This window comes from Nelumbo nucifera, chromosome 6, assembly GCF_055504915.1.
Source record: "Nelumbo nucifera cultivar China Antique chromosome 6, China Antique-T2T, whole genome shotgun sequence".
Classification (NCBI taxonomy): Eukaryota; Viridiplantae; Streptophyta; class Magnoliopsida; order Proteales; family Nelumbonaceae; genus Nelumbo; species Nelumbo nucifera.
Genome location: NC_142654.1, coordinates 24,484,404 through 24,507,154, shown reverse-complemented (window position 1 = coordinate 24,507,154; position 22,751 = coordinate 24,484,404). Strand labels below are relative to the sequence as shown.

General features: G+C 40.8%; 1 protein-coding gene across 1 annotated transcript; it reads left to right on the top strand.

Annotated features, from left to right (window-relative positions):
* Positions 1-1,630: 1,630 nt before the first annotated feature.
* RFC2 (replication factor C 2) lies at positions 1,631-19,717 on the top strand. Its single transcript, XM_010280285.3, has 7 exons — positions 1,631-1,963; positions 2,587-2,693; positions 2,783-2,884; positions 3,248-3,443; positions 18,879-19,007; positions 19,100-19,294; positions 19,402-19,717. Exons 1-7 carry the CDS (start codon positions 1,793-1,795, stop codon positions 19,510-19,512), a joined length of 1,011 nt encoding a protein of 336 aa, XP_010278587.1. The 5' UTR covers positions 1,631-1,792; the 3' UTR covers positions 19,513-19,717.
* Positions 19,718-22,751: the final 3,034 nt, after the last annotated feature.

Below are 22,751 nucleotides of genomic sequence, written 5' to 3'. Positions count from 1 at the left end.
TTAACCATAATTATCTTATATGCTCTTATAAACTTACTTTTTAGACATAAAATATAGGAAGAACGATGGTTCAGCCCATCACAATTTTTAGGCCCAAAGTACAGTGGGGGTAAGTGTTAGCTCAAAATTGATGCCTATTTACGAGTGCATAGAAGTGGGGGTGTTTGACATTTTGAATGTTTATAGGTATGCAGTGGAATCCATAAATTTGCAATGGGCCTGTCTGTACTTTTCCATAAAATGTAATCGGTTTTGTAAAAAAAAAAATCTTTGTATATTGTTGACCATATAATCATTTTGGATATAGATCGGTTTAGAATATGGCTATCAATGGGTCAGTTCTTCCCGACAGCCCGAACCAAACCAAATTGAACCGATTAAATCTGTTTATGTTTCTGTGATTTTGTTCTGATTAATAATTGGGTCATTTCTCGATATTTTGTCTTGACCCAATTCAGATCTAGAACCAATTATTTATTATATATATAAACAGATTTCTTATTTTTTATAATTTTTATCATATTTTATGTTTAAATGGTAAATATGATAGATAATATTTAACATAATATTAGTTAAAAATATTTAATTTATTAACATATAAATACTTTAACATTTTAATATCATTTTTATTTAGATTATATCATCAATTTTTTAATTTTAAATTATTAAATAAATATATGAATGTAATTTTCAATATAATTAATCAGGTATAACGAATTTGGACTTAGTCTACCTGACTATTAACACAGTATGGTTCCTATGAGAACGATTTTGGGTCTGATTTTGTCTCAATTAATAGGATTGGGGCCACCCTATCCCAACCCAGAACCTACCTGTTTAGAGTTCTAGTTCAGCAAGAACCAGTTCAACCCACTTATTAATAGGGACAAAACCATAGAATTAGAACCGACATAATCGGTTGGATTGGTTCGGTTTTGTTGGATAGATCCGACCCGATTACCAATCATGCTTTATTTGGCATGTGAGTAGGATGCTAGGCAGCTACCTAGCGCTAGCAGACTAGCGGTGCAATCCACAAGTTTGGGGGCTTTAGTGTTACCACGTAAGGATGTCAATGGATCGAATTAAATGGTAAATTCGGCATCCTATAGGGTCGGGTTAGGATTGGGTTAGGGTTTTGATTTTTGATTCGAATTAGAATCAGGTTTTGGTTGAATTACCCACTGGGTCATGATATTTTGTATATATATCGTGTTCTTATAATTTTTTGATTTTTAATTTTATAGGTTTAAAATTTATAATTTATTTATATGTTGATTTTGATTTGTTTTTAAATAAAAAAAATAATATATTAGAATTTATAGAACAATTTCCTTACTTAAATTAATATATTTTAGGTATTCAAAATGTGTTAAAAAATATATATAAAATTATACGAGTCGAGATGGGTCGGGATCGGATTAAGCCCACAGGTTCGGGTTTAAAAATAAAGTACAATCGAATCGGGTCGGGTTCGATTCGGAGTGCTGGATGGTCGAGTTAGGGTTGAGGCAAACCCGTGCCAAACTCGACCCGTTGACATCCCGTGACACCACATCTACGTAAAGTGTCTAGTCAGTCTATGGTTGGACAGGAGAGGGGGCATAAATAGAATAGATAAACATAGAGGGGTAAATCTGAAAAAAGCGTAGCGAAAGAAAAGCCTTGCCCATTATTGCGTTTCCCTCCATTTTCAAGGGTTTGCAGTTTATTTCTGCGGGAGAGCTATAGAGTAAGAGGAACTGATCTCTATTAGCATTGATAGGCAGCTGTTTCTGTTCGGTACTCGTCAATGGCTGCTGCTGCTTCTTCTTCTTCTTCGTCATCAAATGGCAGCTACGAGATTCCATGGGTGGAGAAATATAGACCCACCAAAGTAGCCGACGTGGTTGGCAACGAAGATGCCGTCTCAAGGCTCCAAGTCATTGCAAAAGACGGGAACATGCCTAATCTCATCTTATCTGTAAGAAAATCTTCCATTTCTGATTCGTCTATTACTTCTATATTGACACTGGAGCTTAGCGAGTGGCCCTGCTTCACTTTCCCTTAACCCACCCCCCTTTCTTATGTATTTTACTCTCTCTCTCTCTCTCTCATATGTATATAAATTTATTCCGTAAATTGGTAGACCCACCAGTCATTCGTTTAAATTCTTCTTATTCTTCTTGCATATACACTGCACAACCTCAATAGAGAAGGACTTGGGTTTCACGCTGTGAACGAACTCACTTTATCGTAGTTTCTGATAGCAGTTAAACCCACATTTTCATAATTTATAGTTGGGTCATTCAAGTTGTTAAGAAATAATGGATATGATTCTTCCTGGAGTACAAAGAAGCTGTTAATATGAAACCATCCGATGGGGGGATAAATTCAGTTATCGCCAATCTCCATTCCCCGGCACCGATCAGTTCAAAATAAGCTAGCTAGGGAACATCCACCAATATTTAAGTTAATGTATCCAAGCTCCATAAACATCCAAAAACACAATAAAGAATCTCTCCCCTCGTTTCTCTCTCAATGTACATATGCAAACATAAAGAACTTTGCTTATTTTGTTTTTTCCTTTTCTTGTGCAATGTTCAGGGTCCTCCAGGAACTGGAAAAACAACAAGTATACTGGCCCTTGCACATGAGCTATTAGGAGCAAATTGCAAGGAGGCTGTTTTAGAGCTAAATGCATCAGATGACAGGTAACATGAATTGTTTCTATAGGTGCTTTTAGCCATTCTGTTTTATCCCTTTTCTCAATTATTTTATTACTGATTATTTCTTATTTCAGGGGAATTGATGTTGTAAGAAACAAAATTAAAATGTTTGCCCAGAAGAAAGTAACACTGCCCCCGGGGCGACACAAAATAATAATTTTGGATGAAGCTGACAGGTAATTGCTGATGATAATGACTTGTTTTGAGAAAATTCAAAATGTTTCATGTTTCTCATGTAGGTTTTATATTTGCTCTGCTTTACTTTCCTAAACAATTGGATATTCTCTGCTTCTATGTATTCTATTTATTTCAGAATTAGATGCTTGGGTTTTGTTTGCCAGCCTTCTATTGCAGTCTAATCACATTTTTTCCCTGGTGCTGTATTTGCTCTGCTTTACTTTCCTAAACAATTGGATATTCTCTGCTTCTATGTATTCTATTTATTTCAGAATTAGATGCTTGGGTTTTGTTTGCCAGCCTTCTATTGCAGTCTAATCACATTTTTTCCCTGGTGCTGTATTTGTCTTGAACAAGTTCAGTATGACATCTGGAGCACAACAGGCTTTGAGACGGACAATGGAAATATATTCAAATTCCACACGGTTTGCACTTGCATGCAATACATCTTCTAAGATTATTGAGCCCATTCAGAGTAGATGTGCACTTGTTCGTTTTTCAAGACTATCAGACCAAGAAATCCTTGGTCGTCTCATGGTAGTGGTTGAGGCTGAGAAAGTAAGAATTTTCCTCCTTTGTCCTATTCTATTAACAGTTCTTGAATTAGCACTTTTTAGAAAAGCTCATATAATTATGAAATGATTTTTTGATAAATTATAATTATGAAATATTTTTTTTGATAAATTAATTATGAAATAATTATAAATTATAATTTGCAATGGAGATGATTTCTAATAACAATAGCAAATCATGGAATTGTATTTGTGTGATTTACATTGATCTTCATGTTTGTAAGAGTTTCACAATGGCCTCAGCCAAGTTCTATGCAAACTGCCAGTTTGATGCTACTCTCCTAAATCTTGGCTGTGAGTGCAGCCAAGGCCTCTGCCTTTGAAACATCTGCCCTCCCAATTGGACCACTAAAATCCCAGCAGATATTCCCCCTTTCCTCATGGATAACACCTCCAATTCCTGCTTTACTTGTAGAGCCTTGGGCCCTACCATCAAAGCTTAGAGTCATCACTCCTTCCTCTCTAGAAAAAAGTCTCATAGTCGATTCAGTTATTGTAGAGTGCAGGACTGCTAAAAGGTTGCTCTGAAGATCATTTAAGGAGAGACCTTTGAATACTTCAGAATTAGCCACCCAAAGGTTACAGAGAAAAGTAATGTAGGAAGCTAGGTCTTCAACATTTATAGCTATATTTTTCAAAAATTCTATTGTTCCTTTCTTCCCAAATGCCCCACAGGACTGCATGAGTCACCGTGCTCCAGTAGAGTCTTCCTCTTTTTCCTAGCCTTTTGCCTTGCCATTGCCGTAGGAGGTCCACCACCTTCTCTGGGAACACCCACCTGTAACCCACTAAGTTCAGGAAATAGCACCAGACCTTCCTTGTGACAGGACAGCAGAGAAGAATGTGTTTAGCTGTCTCTCCATCACAGAGGCAAAGAGTACAGATATGGGGGGAGATACATAATCTGCCTCTAGACTTTTTCTCGATCAGATCACAAGTGTTGATTCTCTTTAAGCAAGCCTCCCAAATAAAGAAGGAGACTCTAAGGGGGATACATGAGCTCCAGACCTTCTTAACCGGAAAGGGAGAACCCCGATCTTCCGATACTAGAGCCTTGAAAAAGGAGTTAGTGGAGAACTTGCAGGCAGGATTAAGTTTCCAGATCCTCTGGTCAGGGGTTGTATTCTTCCATACATCAATATCTCCCCAGGTAAGAAATTGCCAAGCTATGATGCAGTTGTAGGGTATTTTCAAGTATAATCTTCTAGTTATATGCAACAAAGATCAATTGCAATGGTTTGGAGAAAGTTCAAAGCTCCAATGAACTACGGGGTGCAACTTGGGTGGGCTTGGGTTGGGCTTTTGTCCAAATTTAAATGGGCATGGTCTGAAGGCTCAAGCCTGAAGCAGTGTAAAATCCTAACTCGGGCCAACCAAAGTTGCACTCCTACAATGAACAAGAGTGAATAGGATATTTAAGTGGCTAAAAAATGGTTCACATATATGGCCCTGGTTACTAGGTTTCTGGAAAAGAGTTCATGCATTTGAGATCAAGCAGTTGAAATAGGACTTAGAATGATAGACATCTTTTACTGAATGCAAGACCAAATGGAAGATATATTGCTATTATGGTGTGTACTTTGTACTTAACTAATATAAGAATCTTGTTATTTGTTTCATTACTAAGAGAACTTTAATGAAGATGCAAAATTCTACATGCAGAAACATTTTCTTTTGGTGGAATACTCAAGGAAATAATTTTGTAAAGACATTAGTTTTAGGGAAACATCCTGTTGTTTGGTACTTTGAGGGTTGTATTTCCTATTGTCTCTAATTCCTATCCATTTTTCGAACAAGTGAGAAAACCTTATTGCAGTATAAAACTGAAAGAGTTTACTAAAGCTGTACAACCAAGAATGTTAGACAGTTTGTATGCCCTTAGCTTCAATGAGAATGATGTACTTTATGAGTTTATTGTAAATGAATAAAGGTGCATATTTGATTCATGTTCCCTTGGTATGTTTCTGTGTAATACCCTTAAACTGGACACTTAATGAGACTTGTGTTAGTTTAGAATGTTCACAGCCAGTGAGTCGGTCTGGGGAGACCTATTCTGACAAGGCTGACACTGTGGTGCCACCAAGTCGGTTGGGGTGGTCTGTCTCAGTTGCCAGGGTGAGACCCTAGGCACATGCAGTGTAGGATTAATTGAATCTTTGAACTGGACCAGATTTCCAGTATTGCCCTGGACCTTGGAGATTGATGGGCAAAACTGGAAAGTTACACCCGACCCTTAGACTTGATTATGATACTGCACTAGGTGTCGGATTGGGTTGTCTTTGATATACCAATTAGTGAGATTCTTAGCGGGGGTCAAAACCTGGGTATATTGGGACAGTCTGAGAATTCATCTGAGTGGGTGATCATAGTGACAGGATCAGCCCCTTTGTCGGACAAAGGTAATGATCGGGGATGCACTCTCTCTGATGGAAACCAAGATTGCCGGCAGCTGATTTCAATTGTTGAGATTTTGTTTTGCAATATATATATATACTATGGTTTCGAAATGATTTGCAAAAGGTTTAAATTCCCGGGATCCATGCAAGCAGAGAGCGCAACACTGTTCCTTGCAGCCGAGGGAGAGGTCCTCTCTTGTCGGGCAGTGTATGATCATTATGGGCAGAGAGGTTAAGTGTAAGACCATTGAGGATAATACCTGATGGGCTAATCTTGCATCTGCCCACAGTCCCTGCGTGTTACAAGGTGGCTTGGTCCAGGGACCACTTAGGGTAAGTGTTGGGCCCATAGAGCCCATTTGATGGGTTTCAGGGGGTGCACTGTCCATAACAGTGTATTCGGCTAGGCCTTGTAACAAAGGCTGGGCTGAACCCATGTGGCTGATGTGTAGATCATTGTTTGGGTCCCACGCCATACAAGGAAGCCCAACTGGGTAGCAGTTTGGAAGACTAAGTGAGTACATAACCTTAATTGGGCCTTAAGCCCATTTCGAATTGTGCTGATTTGATCAGTCAATTAAAAGGGCGAATTCTGATGTGGATCAGCTCATAGGATTGGACCTAGACCCTATCCACTTAGAGAGTCCAAGATCTAAATAAGATTTAGATCTGGAAGCCTCCTAATTAGATTAGGAGATGGCTGATCTGATCTGCAGATAAGATAAGGGTTCTCCCTTATCACTTAAAGGGACTTCTAATCCAAATATAATTTGGATCAGCAGCTCCTAATAGGATTAGGAGCTGATCCCTTTAAATCTATAAAAGGAGGAGGGGGGGGGGGGGGGGGGGGGCAGCTTTTACACATGCAACCCAAAAACTCTTGTCTTTAGAGCTGAAATAAAAAAGGGAGAATTTTGCACCCTGCGAAATCTCTCTTGCCGCCTCCTTCCTGCTGTCGCCATTATCTCCAGTTCGATCTCCAGTTCTTGGGAGAAATCAATATCTGATCTTGATATCAATCTTTTGGGAAAAGATTGATTGGAGTTGTACTCACAAGCCATCCAGTTGATTCTTGCGAAGGGTCAAGTTCTTTTGAAGAACATTGCTGATTTTGCTCCATCCTGCACTGCGCCATCTTCAGTGGGAGCAGTCTTTGGATCCTTCCTTGGGTGTGAACTCCATTGAAAGATATTATTTCTCCGTATCAGGTATATCCTCCCTCTTACTCCTTTTGGTTCAGATCTGGTTTGGTTAATGGTTCAAGATTGATCCTTGAAAAATATGTTTTTCTAAAATAGGGAATGCGATTCCCAGTTGAAGGGAGAAAAAAATTTTTGAAATTCGCCCCTTATTCCGCAATCTTTGGGCGTCTATGTGATGGATATCCTATCCCTTCAAAGAACACCCCCCAAAAAAGTGATATGATGAGTAGAAAGGTGTGCAAAAAACCAGCAAAAAATGGTAGCAGCCTGTTGTAGTTTCATTCCAAATTGGATTAGATAGCCCATATATACAAACTTACATGCTTCTTTTATTTTGCATAATATTTTGTTTTCTGTTGAAAAGAAAAGTTATAGTGTTACTTCTACTCTAAATAGCGATGTTCTATTGGAGAAAAATGATATCTGTGGTATGTTGTCATTTCCTGGAAATCCTTACAAATCTTGTGGAGCATACTTCTGCTCCATATTTATACATTTTTTCTACTCTTATTATTTTCTTTTGTTCATTTTCTGTTTTAGTTCATTTAATCCAGTAACTGAATCGCTAACTGTTTGTCCAGCCCCTTTTCAATTAAAACATTGAACTCACTTAGAGCTATCTATTTCCGTTTGTATCCTTTGCATGGTTCTCAAGGGAAGACAACGTTGGTGTTACTAGTTGCCTAGGTGATGGAATTTGACAAAGGAAAAAAAGAACCAAGTTCCAGGTTAAATTCCTAGTTTTATATACCATTAAGCAGTTATACAAATTGAAAGTATCAATGTTCTTGTGAATATTTATATCAAAACATGGTAAACCATCATATCCAAGGGGACAATAGCATATTAGATCTATTAATTTCAATATTTCAGGTGCAGTAATGCAATATCTTAAGTATTTGATGAATCGATTGCATGTCATAAAACTATCAACGATTATTTTACCAAAAAAATCTATTAACAATTAAAGATGCTATGTTTTTTACTGATCAAAGATTTTTTTTCCTGATCAGTAACCAGTCAATATTTTATTTATGTTAAAATGGAATGCTATTAATGTTCATGTTTAGGCTAGCTCCTACTACCTAATCCTCCTTTTCCACCATTTTGCTTACAAGTTACAGTCTACTTTCCTGGTTGATCACCCCCATTTTAATTCAGTTCTATTAACTGCTTGCCTCACCAAAGAGTAGGGACGCAAGATGGCTACCCAACTTGAAGAGTTTACATTGAAATTTAACAATTTCCCAATCTGAGCCTTCCCAAGTTGTATCTCTACCAAAGAGTCATCTAAAGTGTCGGTTGATCTGTTGGTACAAGTGAATGTTGATCTGTTATTCTTAATTCCTTTTTTTTGAGAGGAATTTAACCAGATTTCATTAAAGAAAGAAGGGGTATGAAGTACATGAGAAGATGTACAAAACAGGGGAAGAACCTCAAAAGATTATAGAGGAGGAAGCTTGTCACTATACAAATGATCCAAAAATACACCACATTTGGCTAAGCCATCTGCTATATGATTTAGTTCCCTGGGAATCCAAGCTAATTTTGCATTTAAACAGTAGTCCCTAGCCTCTTCCAAGTAGTGGCTCAATCTCCAAGGTCCCCCTCCTTATTCCTTAACCATTTTATAGTATTTGCTGAGTCACCTGCAATGATTAAGTTTTGGATTCCCAAATTTTTATTATTCTGATTCCTGTGAGAGCAGCCATCACTTCAGCGTTTGTGGAATCAGCCAATCCAATTGAACCACTGAAAGTCCAGCATATGTTACCCCTTTCATCCCTTATGTTATCAGTGCTGTGATGTAGGAGAGAAGAAGAGAGGAAGAAAGAAGAGAGGGAGGAAAAAGATGTGAGAGCTCAAAAGGTTGCTGGTGGCGCCAGCTTTTTGTTATATATACTAGGGCAACAACAACTAAAAAATAAAAGGGTAGAATTACAATAGTACCCCTGCAGTACTATACTTAGAAAAATAACAACTTTTAACACTCCCCTTCAAGTTGGGACATAGATGTCAATCATGCCCAACTTGTCACATAAATCATGATGCCTTGAGTGGTGTAGCCCTTTCGTAAAGATGTCTGCAAGTTGATATTCAAAGCTAACATAAGGAGCACACACTTCCTCCGTGACAACCTTTTCTCTGATAAAGTGTTTGTCGATTTCGATGTGTTTAGTTCTATTATGTAGCACTGGATTAGCAGCAATGTTTATGGCTGCTTTGTTATCACAGAATAGGGTCATAGGTCTGTCCACTGTAAAACCCAACTCACTCAACAAATTTTTTAGTCACATAATTTCAGCCACTCCACGAGCCATTACCCAATATTCAGCTTCAGCACTAGATCTATCTACCACATTTTGCTTTTTGCTTCTCCAGGTAACTAGATTTCCTCCTATAAAGGTACAATAGCCACTAGTTGACTTTTTGTCATTCAGGGATCCTGCCCAATCTGCATCAGTGTACACTTCAACTTTCAAATGCCCGTGCTTTTGAAACAACAAGCTTGCACTTGGGAACTTCTTAAGATATCTTAGAACTCTTTCTGCTGCTTCAAGATGAGTGGTCTTGGGAGCATGCATGAACTGACTAAGAACACCCACTGCATAAGCAATGCCGGGATGGGTCATAGAAAGATATAACAATCTTCCTATAAGTCTTTGAAACTGTTTCACATCCTTGATAGGTTCACCTTGGTAGTCACCTAATTTGTGGTTAGGATCAATAGGGGAATCAACTGGCTTCACTCCCAATTTTCTTGTATCTTGGAGTAGATCTAGGACATGCTTTCTTTGGGAAATGAATATACCCTTTTGTGAGCGGGCAACTTCAATTCTAAGGAAGTACCTTAGAGGACCTAGATCCTTTATTTCAAACTGTGTAGCAAGAAAAATCTTCAACTTTTGAATTTCATCATTCCAATCGCTAGTGATAATTATATCATCAACATATACTATTAGTGTTGCAATTTTTCCTTCCCCTCTTTTCACAAACAATGTGTGATCATATTGACACTGTTTGTATCCTTTCTGCTGAACCACTACATGAAACCTGCTGAACCAGACTCTCAGTGATTGTTTCAGCCCATATAATGATTTCTTCAACTTGCACACTTACTGTTCATTACCTTGAGCCTGAAAACCAGGGAGTTGTACCATGTAAATTTCCTCTTCAAGGTCACCATTCAGGAAGGCATTTTTGATATTGAGTTGATGCAGATCCTAGTCAAGATTAACAGCAAGGGAGAAAAGGACTCTAATGGAGTTCATCTTGGCAACGGGTGCAAATGTTGATAAACTCCATACACTTGTGTAAACCCCTTTTCCACTAAACGAGCTTTATACCGCTCCACCGTGCCATCAGCTCTATGTTTGACTGTGAAAACCCATTTACATCCAATTGGATCATTTCCCTTAGGAAGATCTACTAGTTCCCATGTGCCATTTTTATGTAGAGCATTAATTTCTTCTTTCATAGCATCTGTCCATTCAGGGATTGAAAGAGATTCTGCCACATTCTTAGGGATAGGCACACTGTCAATGGAAGTGAGAAAGGCCCGAAAAGGGGGTGAAATGTTTTCATAGGAAACAAAGTGGGAAATGGGGTGTTTAGTGGTGCAAGATCTAACACCTTTCTGGTGAGCAATAGGAAGGTCAAGGTCATTTGCAACAGGAATATCAATAACAATAGGGTCGGGAACATCGATAGGAACCAAGATACCTGTGTGAGTATGATCCGCCCCCGAAGAGTTTCATGGCATTGGAGGTACAACTTCTAGGTTCTCCACAGCTCTTGAACATGGTTGGCCTTTGTGATGACGAAAGAAGACACGAAAAGGAGGAGGATCAGGAAGAGGAGGGGGCTGAACCGGTTTCTCTTCATTCCTACACCCCCCTGAGGAGAAACAGGGAAAAAAAGGCTCATTTTCAAAGAAAGAGACGTCCATGGAAACATAAAACTTCCGATTTCTGAGAAATAGGATCAAACCAACGGTATCCCTTTTGAGTGAAAGAATACCCCAAGAAGATGCAAGGAATAGCACGATGATCTAATTTTCCATGAGTGGGTGATAGGTTTTGAACAAAACAACGAAAACCAAACACATGAGGAGGAATGGAAAGAAGGGGAGCCTTAGGAAAAATAAGTTGATGTGGGGCTTTGCACTCTAACCAACGAGAGGGCATACGATTGATGAGATAGGTAGCACAAAGGACATCCTCAAGCCAAAATCATTTCGGGACATTCATATGAATTAGTAAACTCCAAGCCACTTCAAGGAGGTGTCAGTTCTTTCTTTCAGCCACACCATTTTGTTGTGGTATTCGGGCACTAGAACTACGGTGAAGTGAACCACGTGAAGCAAAAAATTCCGTGAGATCACTATGAAAATATTCATTGGCATTATTTGATTGAAATATTTGGATTTCAGTTTGAAATTGGGTGAAGATCATCCGCTGAAAATCTTGGATAATTTTTGGTACTTTGTCCTTGGTTCGCATGGGATATACCCATGTATATCTAGAATAATCATCGATAATGGTAATAAAATACTTGTAGCCATTCTCAGAAGGTAAAGTAATAGGGCCCCAAACATTAGAATGAACAATGTGGAAAGGAAATTCAGATTTATTATTCTTTGAAGGAAAATGAGTTCTACATTGCTTACTTAATTGACAAGTTTGACAAGAAAAATCTGAAACTGACACTGACTTAAACAACTCTGGAAACACCACTTTTAAAGATTCAAAAGATAAATGACCAAGACGACAATGCCATAAATAGACCTAACTCTTATAAGACTGACCCTTAAACTCTGTGACTTGAAGACCAGCCTTATTCTCCAGCATGTAAAGTCCATTCACCATACATCCTCTACCAATCGTCTTCCCCGAGGCCAGATCTTGGATCACACAGTAAGAAGGGAAAAAGGTCACTAAGCAGTTTAAGGAATTAGTAGTACTACTAACAGAGAACAAATTAATGGGAAATTTTGGGACATGTAAAACATTAGACAAGGTAAGGCTAAAAGGAAGAGAAATGGTTCCTTGACCAGCTATGGTAGTGTATGATCCATTAGCTAGTCTCACCTTGTCTCTTCCAGAAAGAAGGTGGTAGGTTTGAAAGTAAGAGGACGTAGTAGTCATGTGTTTAGACGCTCCAAAATCAATGATCCAAGGGGTGTCAGGGGTCTGAGATGTTACATGGAAAGCTGTGGCTGAGTTACTTGATGTAGACGCAAATGAAGTTGAGGGAGGGGCATCCATCTGACGAATTGCTCTACCATAGATCTCTAAATGGTCACGAAAGGAATTAATAATATCCTCCCTTGGGTCAAATCCAGAGGCATGAGTCGGAGTCATAGTAGTAATGGGGGGCTGATTTTCCTGAGAAGCCATGTTTGCAACTGTGTTCTTTCTTGTACTTTGCTGTCCTAACTTTTTATTCAGATTTGAACCTTGCTTCTTACTCAAATCTTGAGCCCATTTCGGCTCCCCGTGAAGATCCCAACATGTATTTCGGGTGTGTCGGGGTTTCTAGCAATGAGTACACCATAATTTGTCTTTGTCATCCGCCCTTTTTTGAGAGTCCCCCCTCTTAAAGGTATTTCCACCACCTGTAATCACACTCCCTTTTGCTACCAACCTAACATCCCCTCTAGAACTGTTCCTCAAATTCCTTCTACTTTCTTCTGAATGTACAAGAGCATAAACTTCTTGGACGGAGGGAAGATCCTTGTTACCTAGGATCTGAACTTTGTATGTAGGATTCAAGCCATGTAGGAAAACAAACACTCTCTATTGAGAAACAAGTTTCTTGTATTACTTTGCATCTTCATCACACTTCTAGTCCACACTCTGATAATGATCTAACTCCTTCTAGACAGAGGTCAAGTCTGAAACTTGTTTCTCACACAGTAAGAAGGGAAAAAGGTCACTAAGCAGTTTAAGGAATTAGTAGTACTACTAACAGAGAACAAATTAATGGGAAATTTTGGGACATGTAAAACATTAGACAAGGTAAGGCTAAAAGGAAGAGAAATGGTTCCTTGACCAGCTATGGTAGTGTATGATCCATTAGCTAGTCTCACCTTGTCTCTTCCAGAAAGAAGGTGGTAGGTTTGAAAGTAAGAGGACGTAGTAGTCATGTGTTTAGACGCTCCAAAATCAATGATCCAAGGGGTGTCAGGGGTCTGAGATGTTACATGGAAAGCTGTGGCTGAGTTACTTGATGTAGACGCAAATGAAGTTGAGGGAGGGGCATCCATCTGACGAATTGCTCTACCATAGATCTCTAAATGGTCACGAAAGGAATTAATAATATCCTCCCTTGGGTCAAATCCAGAGGCATGAGTCGGAGTCATAGTAGTAATGGGGGGCTGATTTTCCTGAGAAGCCATGTTTGCAACTGTGTTCTTTCTTGTACTTTGCTGTCCTAACTTTTTATTCAGATTTGAACCTTGCTTCTTACTCAAATCTTGAGCCCATTTCGGCTCCCCGTGAAGATCCCAACATGTATTTCGGGTGTGTCGGGGTTTCTAGCAATGAGTACACCATAATTTGTCTTTGTCATCCGCCCTTTTTTGAGAGTCCCCCCTCTTAAAGGTATTTCCACCACCTGTAATCACACTCCCTTTTGCTACCAACCTAACATCCCCTCTAGAACTGTTCCTCAAATTCCTTCTACTTTCTTCTGAATGTACAAGAGCATAAACTTCTTGGACGGAGGGAAGATCCTTGTTACCTAGGATCTGAACTTTGTATGTAGGATTCAAGCCATGTAGGAAAACAAACACTCTCTATTGAGAAACAAGTTTCTTGTATTACTTTGCATCTTCATCACACTTCTAGTCCACACTCTGATAATGATCTAACTCCTTCTAGACAGAGGTCAAGTCTGAAACTTGTTTCTCACACAGTAAGAAGGGAAAAAGGTCACTAAGCAGTTTAAGGAATTAGTAGTACTACTAACAGAGAACAAATTAATGGGAAATTTTGGGACATGTAAAACATTAGACAAGGTAAGGCTAAAAGGAAGAGAAATGGTTCCTTGACCAGCTATGGTAGTGTATGATCCATTAGCTAGTCTCACCTTGTCTCTTCCAGAAAGAAGGTGGTAGGTTTGAAAGTAAGAGGACGTAGTAGTCATGTGTTTAGACGCTCCAAAATCAATGATCCAAGGGGTGTCAGGGGTCTGAGATGTTACATGGAAAGCTGTGGCTGAGTTACTTGATGTAGACGCAAATGAAGTTGAGGGAGGGGCATCCATCTGACGAATTGCTCTACCATAGATCTCTAAATGGTCACGAAAGGAATTAATAATATCCTCCCTTGGGTCAAATCCAGAGGCATGAGTCGGAGTCATAGTAGTAATGGGGGGCTGATTTTCCTGAGAAGCCATGTTTGCAACTGTGTTCTTTCTTGTACTTTGCTGTCCTAACTTTTTATTCAGATTTGAACCTTGCTTCTTACTCAAATCTTGAGCCCATTTCGGCTCCCCGTGAAGATCCCAACATGTATTTCGGGTGTGTCGGGGTTTCTAGCAATGAGTACACCATAATTTGTCTTTGTCATCCGCCCTTTTTTGAGAGTCCCCCCTCTTAAAGGTATTTCCACCACCTGTAATCACACTCCCTTTTGCTACCAACCTAACATCCCCTCTAGAACTGTTCCTCAAATTCCTTCTACTTTCTTCTGAATGTACAAGAGCATAAACTTCTTGGACGGAGGGAAGATCCTTGTTACCTAGGATCTGAACTTTGTATGTAGGATTCAAGCCATGTAGGAAAACAAACACTCTCTATTGAGAAACAAGTTTCTTGTATTACTTTGCATCTTCATCACACTTCTAGTCCACACTCTGATAATGATCTAACTCCTTCTAGACAGAGGTCAAGTCTGAGTAGTACACAGAAAGGCACCTCTCCCCTTGTTTACAAGTGGACGGTTTTGCCTATAACTGATAAATCTTTGCATAGTGACACAACTCAGAATATGTTGATTTTGCCTGTTCCTAGATTTCAGTTGCCGTTTCAGCCCACATAAAGTTCCTTCTTATTTGGGGTTGCATAGACACTAAAAGCTAGGACATGACCATGCTGTTTTCTTGGTTCCATCTGTCATATTCAACACTCCCAGAATTGGGTTTTTTGATTCTCCCATTTATATAACCTATATTTCCCCTTGCAGTAATGTACAACTTGATCCCTCTTGACCATTCCAAATAATTTGAACCATCGAGAGGAATAACAGCCATGGGAAATGATAGGTCCGCATCCCCATTCATTCCATTCTGCATTGAGGAAACACCGGACGTAGCAGAATCTTCACCGCTCATGGTTACAGATTCAAAAAAAGCGTAAGGTGGGAGCAAAACCTTTAAAAAAAGGCTAACACCAAGGGAGAAAGGAAACCCCCTTTTTTTCTTCAGAAACACAACCCCTTTTGATAACACCAGGTGCTGTTACCCCCCTTTTTGAAAAACACAGGTGCTGTTACAGTATTGACAGGCCCCTTTTTTGATAAATACAGGTGCTGTTACAGGGCGGACAGGTCAATTCTTGATCTACACATCAAACATAGATGCTGTTATAGCAAGTACAGGTCACTCTGACCTTCAGATTCAGCATAAAAAAAACTGCTATTGCAGCACATAAAAGGTCTTCACCGACCTACAGATTTTTACAGGGGTCAGCCGACCCCACAAAAAAGGAAAGACAGAGGTGCTAGTCACCTCACATCCAACCAGCAGACCTAGTACAGGTTCTTCCCTGGCGCACGACCAGAAAAAAAAGAGGGAAGGAGAGAGATTATTTCAGGCGTGAGGAGACTTGATCTTCAATCACTCGATCTGTAGATGATGGTGGCGAAGTCTGGTGCGATCTCTCCTTTTCAGATCTGATGGTCCCGCTCTGATACCATGTTATCAGTGCTGTGATGCAGGAGAGAAGAAGAGAGGAAGAAAGAAGAGAGAGAGGAGAAGAAAGGAGAAAGATGTGAGAGCTCAAAAGGTTGCTGGCGGCGCTAGCTTTTTGTTATATAAACTAGGGCGACAGCAACTAAAAAATAAAAGGGTAGAATTACAATAGCACCCCTGCGGTACTATACTTACACAAATAACAGCTTTTAACACCTTACTATGCCTCCAATTCCAGCTAAGCCAGAGTTTCCAAAAGCACTTCCATCGAAGTTTAGGGTCACCACTCCATCATTGAGAAAATCTGGTTGTCTCAAGGTTATTTGATGAGGGTGAGGGAGAAACAGAAAGGGGTGAGCATCTCTATTGAGGTCATTGACTGAGAGTCCTTTGAACAGATTTGAATTGACAGGCCAGAGGTTGCAAAGGTAAGTAATGTCTGAAATTAACTCTTCAAGGGGCCTGAATTTATTGTCAAAGGGGCGTTTATTTCTTTCATCCCAAACTCCCCACATTACTGCATGTAGCACAGGTTACCAATAATCTTTACCCCTTTTACTTAAGCCTATGCCTTGCTACTGATGCAAGAAGTCCAGAATGCGCTGTTTTCCATAACTATACTTGTTTGTCCAGTCATTTTTAAGTTAAAATTCTAGAAATTGAATTCACTTAAAGCTATTCCTATATTGTTTACCAAGAAAAGCTATTCCTATATTGTTTACCAAGAAAATCTATTCCTATCTCTATTCCGTTTGCTAACTTGGGGTATAATAACATACCCTTATTAAATCCCAGCTTCATCATATTTCCTTTTCTTGATCAGTAAAGAAGAAACTTTCTTAATTGATTTAGTTCAAAACTTAATACAAGCATGTTAGAAGATTCCAACAACCCATGTTTCATGGCATAAATTGGATTGCACTTTGGCCGAAAACAATTGCTGTCTGTGAACCCCCTATTTAGCTAATGAGTCTGCCATCCCATTTTCTGTCCTTCTAACCCAATTGAATGTGACATCCGTCTTCCTTGGTAGGCTTTCTATCTTCCTAAATATATGCCTGTAAACTCAGGAAACTGAAGTACTACATCTTGTCCATAAAATAACTAGCTTAGAATCTTCTTCCATGTCCATCTGAACTTAATCCTTGCATCAGAGCCAAATCTTCAGCTCTCATCAAGTTCCCAATTCCAACTGGTCCTAAGCATGTAGCCACCACCTTGCCTAAAGAATATCTGAACACACCCCCTAGACTCCTATGCCTGCTGAACCTGGATTACCCATAAAACTTCCATCAAAATTCAGCTTTATTCTGCTGTTTGCTGGAGATTTCTGTTCCGTGATCACTCTGTGTATTGCTTTGGATGAGTGCCTCTTGAGCCCATTTATTATATCATCAACTAAAAATATATGAAAGAACTCCAACGTTTTTATCCAATGCACAATTTTAATCTTTATATTCTCCAATATCTCTTACTTGCATATGCTTTTCTCATTAAATATTCTCTCATTCCTTTCTTCTTATACAGTCCTTGCCACCGCTGCTTTAACTGCCCTCCACATAATTCTCCCTCTCTTCTTAGGCTGCTTTAGGAAGCTTAGACTAGAGAGACTTACCACATTTCGAGGAGGAGCCAACTTGCAACCAAAGAGAGAGCAGAGGTACTCCCAAACACAAAGGGGAATGGTAATTCATCAAAAAAAAAAACACAAAGGGGAATGGTCTCACCGCTTTCTTTGCGTAATATGCACATGAAAAGACAGGCATTTATTGGGCCTTCTTTTTTGGAGCATGCAGTAGGTATTGATCTTTCCAAGGAACACTTCCCAATAGAAAGCTTGAACTTTAGGTGGGATAGGTTTGCTCCAAATCTCTTTCACCAGAAAATTCACCTCCAAGCTTTTGAATTGTATTAGGGTACTGATGAAGGATTTGCATGAAAGTTGGAGACACTAACCAAAGGCAGGAGGATGCATGTGCCAAAATCTTAATCCATGTCGAGAACTGCTGACTGTTAGCCCAGTTGAATGACAGTTTTTCTTGGCTGGTTTTCTTTAGTTCAATCATTCAATGGCATAAAATGCTTCTGTATTCCTAGGGCTAGCCTAGCTCCTATCCTCAATATAATCAGTAGTGTTTTGATTAGCAACTAATCAGAGTTTTATTAAAAAATGAAAATGAGGATAAAGTACAGGCAATAAAATAGGCTTCCACCCATCCCAAAGAAGCAGATAAATACTAAATAGAGCCAGTCAATTGGCTGCTGAACTCAAATTGAAGCTTGGTCCCTTACCATACAGAATTATAATACCCCAGGGGATATGGTCCCCAATACAATTCCTGTTTGTTTACATCTCTAGAAAGTGAAGCTGTCATGGAATTTGCAAACCTTAGCACCAACTGAATGAGGCATTCAGGCCTCTAGCTAAGGATCTTGCTCCTCTCATGGTATGGTGATGCTGCGGAGGACCCAAAATCCTGTTTATCGTTCACCCAATTACAACTTGTGACTTGTGAGTCTTTCTCCACCTCATGGTCTGGGTTTAATGCAGTTCTTGCATGCTCACCTCCTCAATTGGGCCCTTTGTCTCCTATTTATATTTTCTCCTTTTTGGTTTATGAATTGATGGTTTAACTACTAAATGAATTTCTTTTCTTTTTTAATTCCTACCATGTGAGGTGCTGTTGAAACCTCTCTTCTCCTTTTCTTTCCTTTGAAATCGAGCATGGACTTTTAACAAAGGAGTTTTTGTACCTGGACCTTATCATGTTGTCTATAAGGAAATTGCCGGTGCAGTTTCTTTTATTAAATTTCTATGATTTTATTTTCTTCATGTACTCAGCAGAAATATTAGTCTGAGCAAAATGATGAAATGATTAATTTCATCTGCTCCTGTGTCAACTGAAGGTTCCCTATGTGCCTGAAGGTCTTGAAGCCATCATTTTCACGGCTGATGGTGACATGAGGCAAGCATTAAACAACTTGCAAGCTACATATAGTGGCTTCCGGTTTGTTAATCAAGAAAATGTGTTCAAGGTAAGAACTAGAAATATCTTTAACCTCTCATTGTTGGATGACAACACTTGCACCGTGGGGAACTTCCCAATTAACATTTTATTGGTTTGCAGGTCTGTGACCAGCCTCACCCTTTGCATGTGAAGAATATGGTGCGCAATATACTTGAAGGGAAATTTGATGATGCCTGTTCTGGTCTGAAGCAACTATATGATTTGGGTTATTCCCCGACTGACATAATTACAACTCTTTTCCGGATAATAAAAAATTACGACATGGCTGAGTATCTAAAATTGGAATTTTTGAAGGTTTGTATATATCGCCGGTCAAATGTTTATTTTGTCATATATTTCTCTGCAACATTCTGCGGTTCTGCCACCGTTTCAAACAATACCTCTTCTGCTTGTACTTACAGGAAACTGGGTTTGCTCACATGAGAATCTGCGATGGAGTTGGCTCACTCCTTCAGCTCTCTGGTCTCTTGGCTAAGCTTTCTTTGGTTCGGGAAACAGCTAAAGCCATATAAGTAGGTGTTGACTACAGTTTGGACTTGTTTCCATCTAGACATATTTGTTATCCTAAGGATTACTTGGTTTCTGTATGTTTATGATTAAACATGGTTGGCTCTTGGGCAAATTTGAACAAGGGAGGTGGTTTATAGGCAGCCAAGTTAAGACAGAAAACCTTTTCCAAAGTATAATATTATATCTAAGCATGCAAAGAATTAGACATTTGCGGGTTTGAACCCACACCTCCACAATGGGAAGGATGGCGACTAATGGCCAAGGAATTCATATAACCTTGATAATTGGATATATACGACATAAGAATACTCGGTTATGGTCATGGCTCATTAAGGATTAAGGAAGCATCCCACCAATCATTTTGTGTGAGTGCATGCATAAGTAGCTACATGTATGACATTGACAATAGCATGCCGCATGACAAGAACACACGCAGGTCTTAAGATGGCAAAGGAAAATGATTCTAACACCTGTATGGGGATGGAATTAAATTTGTCACCTTTTAGGGGGGTATGGTTGCAATTTAAGGCGGGTAGAGAGTTGTGGGCAGGAAATCAGATCAGTGCTGTGGAGCGCGCCTGATGGGAGCCCCTCGGAATTCTGGTTGTGGTGGTTTCTTTTTTCAGTCAAAACTCAAAAGATGTTGATGTAGTGCAATCCGGTCACTCCTATCTGGCGCTTGCGTGGTTCGTGAGAGGTACCTGAGACGAGAGGAAAGAGGAAGAACTCTCGGGGGGTTTTTCGGCGGGAACGCTCCGATGCTTAAGTTAGTATTGAGTGTAAGAAGCAAAAGGAGAACGAAGGCTAAGAGTGTAGGTTACGCAGGTGATTCGAAGATATTTTGTTCCTTTAGAATAAGCCCCTTATAATTGAATTCCGTTGCTTCAGGCCCTCTTACTTCTGACAGGGTAGGTATAACCACCATTGTTTGTCTGCCACAGCCGTTACAGGCAGGGCTGAGGTGGCACGTGCGGGGCCGTCGTGCAGGGTACGTGTCTGTCAGGTGTGGGATGCCTTTCTAAAGGTGGTAGGCACAGCGAGGGGGACATGCCTGTTGTCCACAGGTTTGTTGGGTACAACGGTTGGGCAGGAAGCCCTCCTATGGTATACCAAACTGTTCTCTTGCGAATTACCTTGAACTGGGCTGTCCTTTGAGTGACGGGCTGCCTGTAGCCGGTTATGCCGAGCTAGCCGACCCGAGGTCTTTGTGCCTTGGGGCGTCCGAAGAAGAATCGGTGCGTTCTTGCTTGGGAGTGGCCTGAGGTCCATTGAGAGGAGCTCGGGCCTCAAAAGGGGTCAGGGTGCCCCGACCACGGGACCCCTTGAAGTGCCTTAACCCCGGGGAGGTGCGGGCAAGGTGGCTTTCGGTGAGTAGTTTGCCTGTCGAGTTGCCGTGCTGAACTCGGCGGGATTTTCCCTCCGAGTTGTGCTCACGTCCGTTGCGCTGTCATGCTGTCACTGTTTGAGTAAGGTCACGCCCACGTGTACCTGAACTACAAGGTCGAGCCAAATAACTGTCTGATGAAGTGTGACTGGAAGTCGAGTAGGGCCTCTCTAACCTTGGTCAAGTAGGCAATCATGGTTGGCTTGCGAGCTTCATACTCGCCGGTGACTTGGTTAACCACAAGCTGGGAGTCGCTGCAGATAACAATGTGCTTTGCTTTTACTTCTCTGACTAGGGCTAGTCCAGCTATCAACGCCTCGTACTCTGCTTCATTGTTAGACACTGCGAACTCGAAGCGTAGTGCGTATTCCAGTTTCATGCCGCTTGGGTCGTGTAGAACTATTCCGGCTCCGCTGCCCTATTGGTTTGAGGAGCCATTTACGTGAAGGGTCCAGGGCTCCTCATCCCAGCTCGCGATTGGCCGAGCTAGGAGAGATGCCACACTGGCTGCTACTTCATGGGGTTCGGACTCGATCGGCCTGGGAGCTTCGGGCTCATCCGAGCTGGGAGCCTCGTGCTCAACCGGCTTGGGAACTTCGGAGCTGAATGTACATTCGGCTATAAAATCTGCTAAAGCTTGGGCCTTAATGGCAGTTCGCAGCTTGTACTGGAGGTCGTACTCGCTGAGCTCAACGGCCCACTTCGTCAACCGACCAGAGACCTCGGGTTTAAGCAACACTTGCCTCAGAGGTTTGTTGGTGAGGACGATAATAGTATGAGCTTGGAAGTATGAGCGGAGCTTCCGAGCTGCGATTATCAGTGCGTATGCTAGCTTTTCCATCTCCGGGTATATCGTTTCTACTCCCTACAATACTTTACTAACATAATAGATGGGTCGTTGGACCCGACCTACTTCCTTTATTAGTACCGAACTGACCACTTCGTCGCTCGTCGAGAGGTACAGTTCTAAAAATCGCCCTTCTCGGGCCGGGTTAAGGTCGGCACACTAGCGAGGTATTTCTTGAGCTCGTCGAACGCGAGCTGGCAGTCTTGGGTCCATTCGAACCCTTTGCTCTTAATTGCCTTAAAGAACGACAGACAGCGGTCCGCCGATTTAGACATGAAGCGGCTCAGGGCGGCTATGCGGCCATTCAACCTCTGAACCTCCTTCAGCTTCCGGAGTGGCCTCATATCTATAATGGCCTTAATCATATTTGGGTTGGCTTCGATGTCGCGCTGGTTAACGATGCAAATCTTGTATTAATTCATGTGAGAATTGAGTTTTGACGACCATGTCGTTTACATAACATTCTACTTTTCTGCCGATCAACGGCGCAAACAACTTATTTACAAGCCTTTGAAAGGTTGCCCCTGCGTTTTTCAACCCGAAGGGCATAACCTTGTAACAGTATAGGCCGAATTCCGTGATGAAGGCAATATTTTCTTCGTCCGTCGGGTCCATCTTGATTTGGTTATAGCCTGAATAGGCATCCAAGAAACTTAGCAACTCGTGCCCCGAGGTTGCGTCCACCAAGCGGTCGATTCTAGGAGCGAGAAGCAGTCTTTTGGGCAAGCCCGGTTCAGGTCGGTGTAGTCGACGCACATGCGCCGCTTGCCGTTGGCCTTCTTTACCAGGACGGGGTTGGCTACCCAGCTCGGGTAGTGGACTTCTCTTATGAAGTCAGCTGCGAGGAGCTTTTCGACCTCCTTGTCAACCGCTTTCCACCACTCCAGGGCTAGGTTGCGTTTCTTCTGTCTAACGGGCCTAACTACAGGATTAGTGTTCAGTTTGTGAGTTATGAGTTCGGGGTCTATACCAGGCATCTCTGTCGCAGACCACGCAAAAATATCTAAATT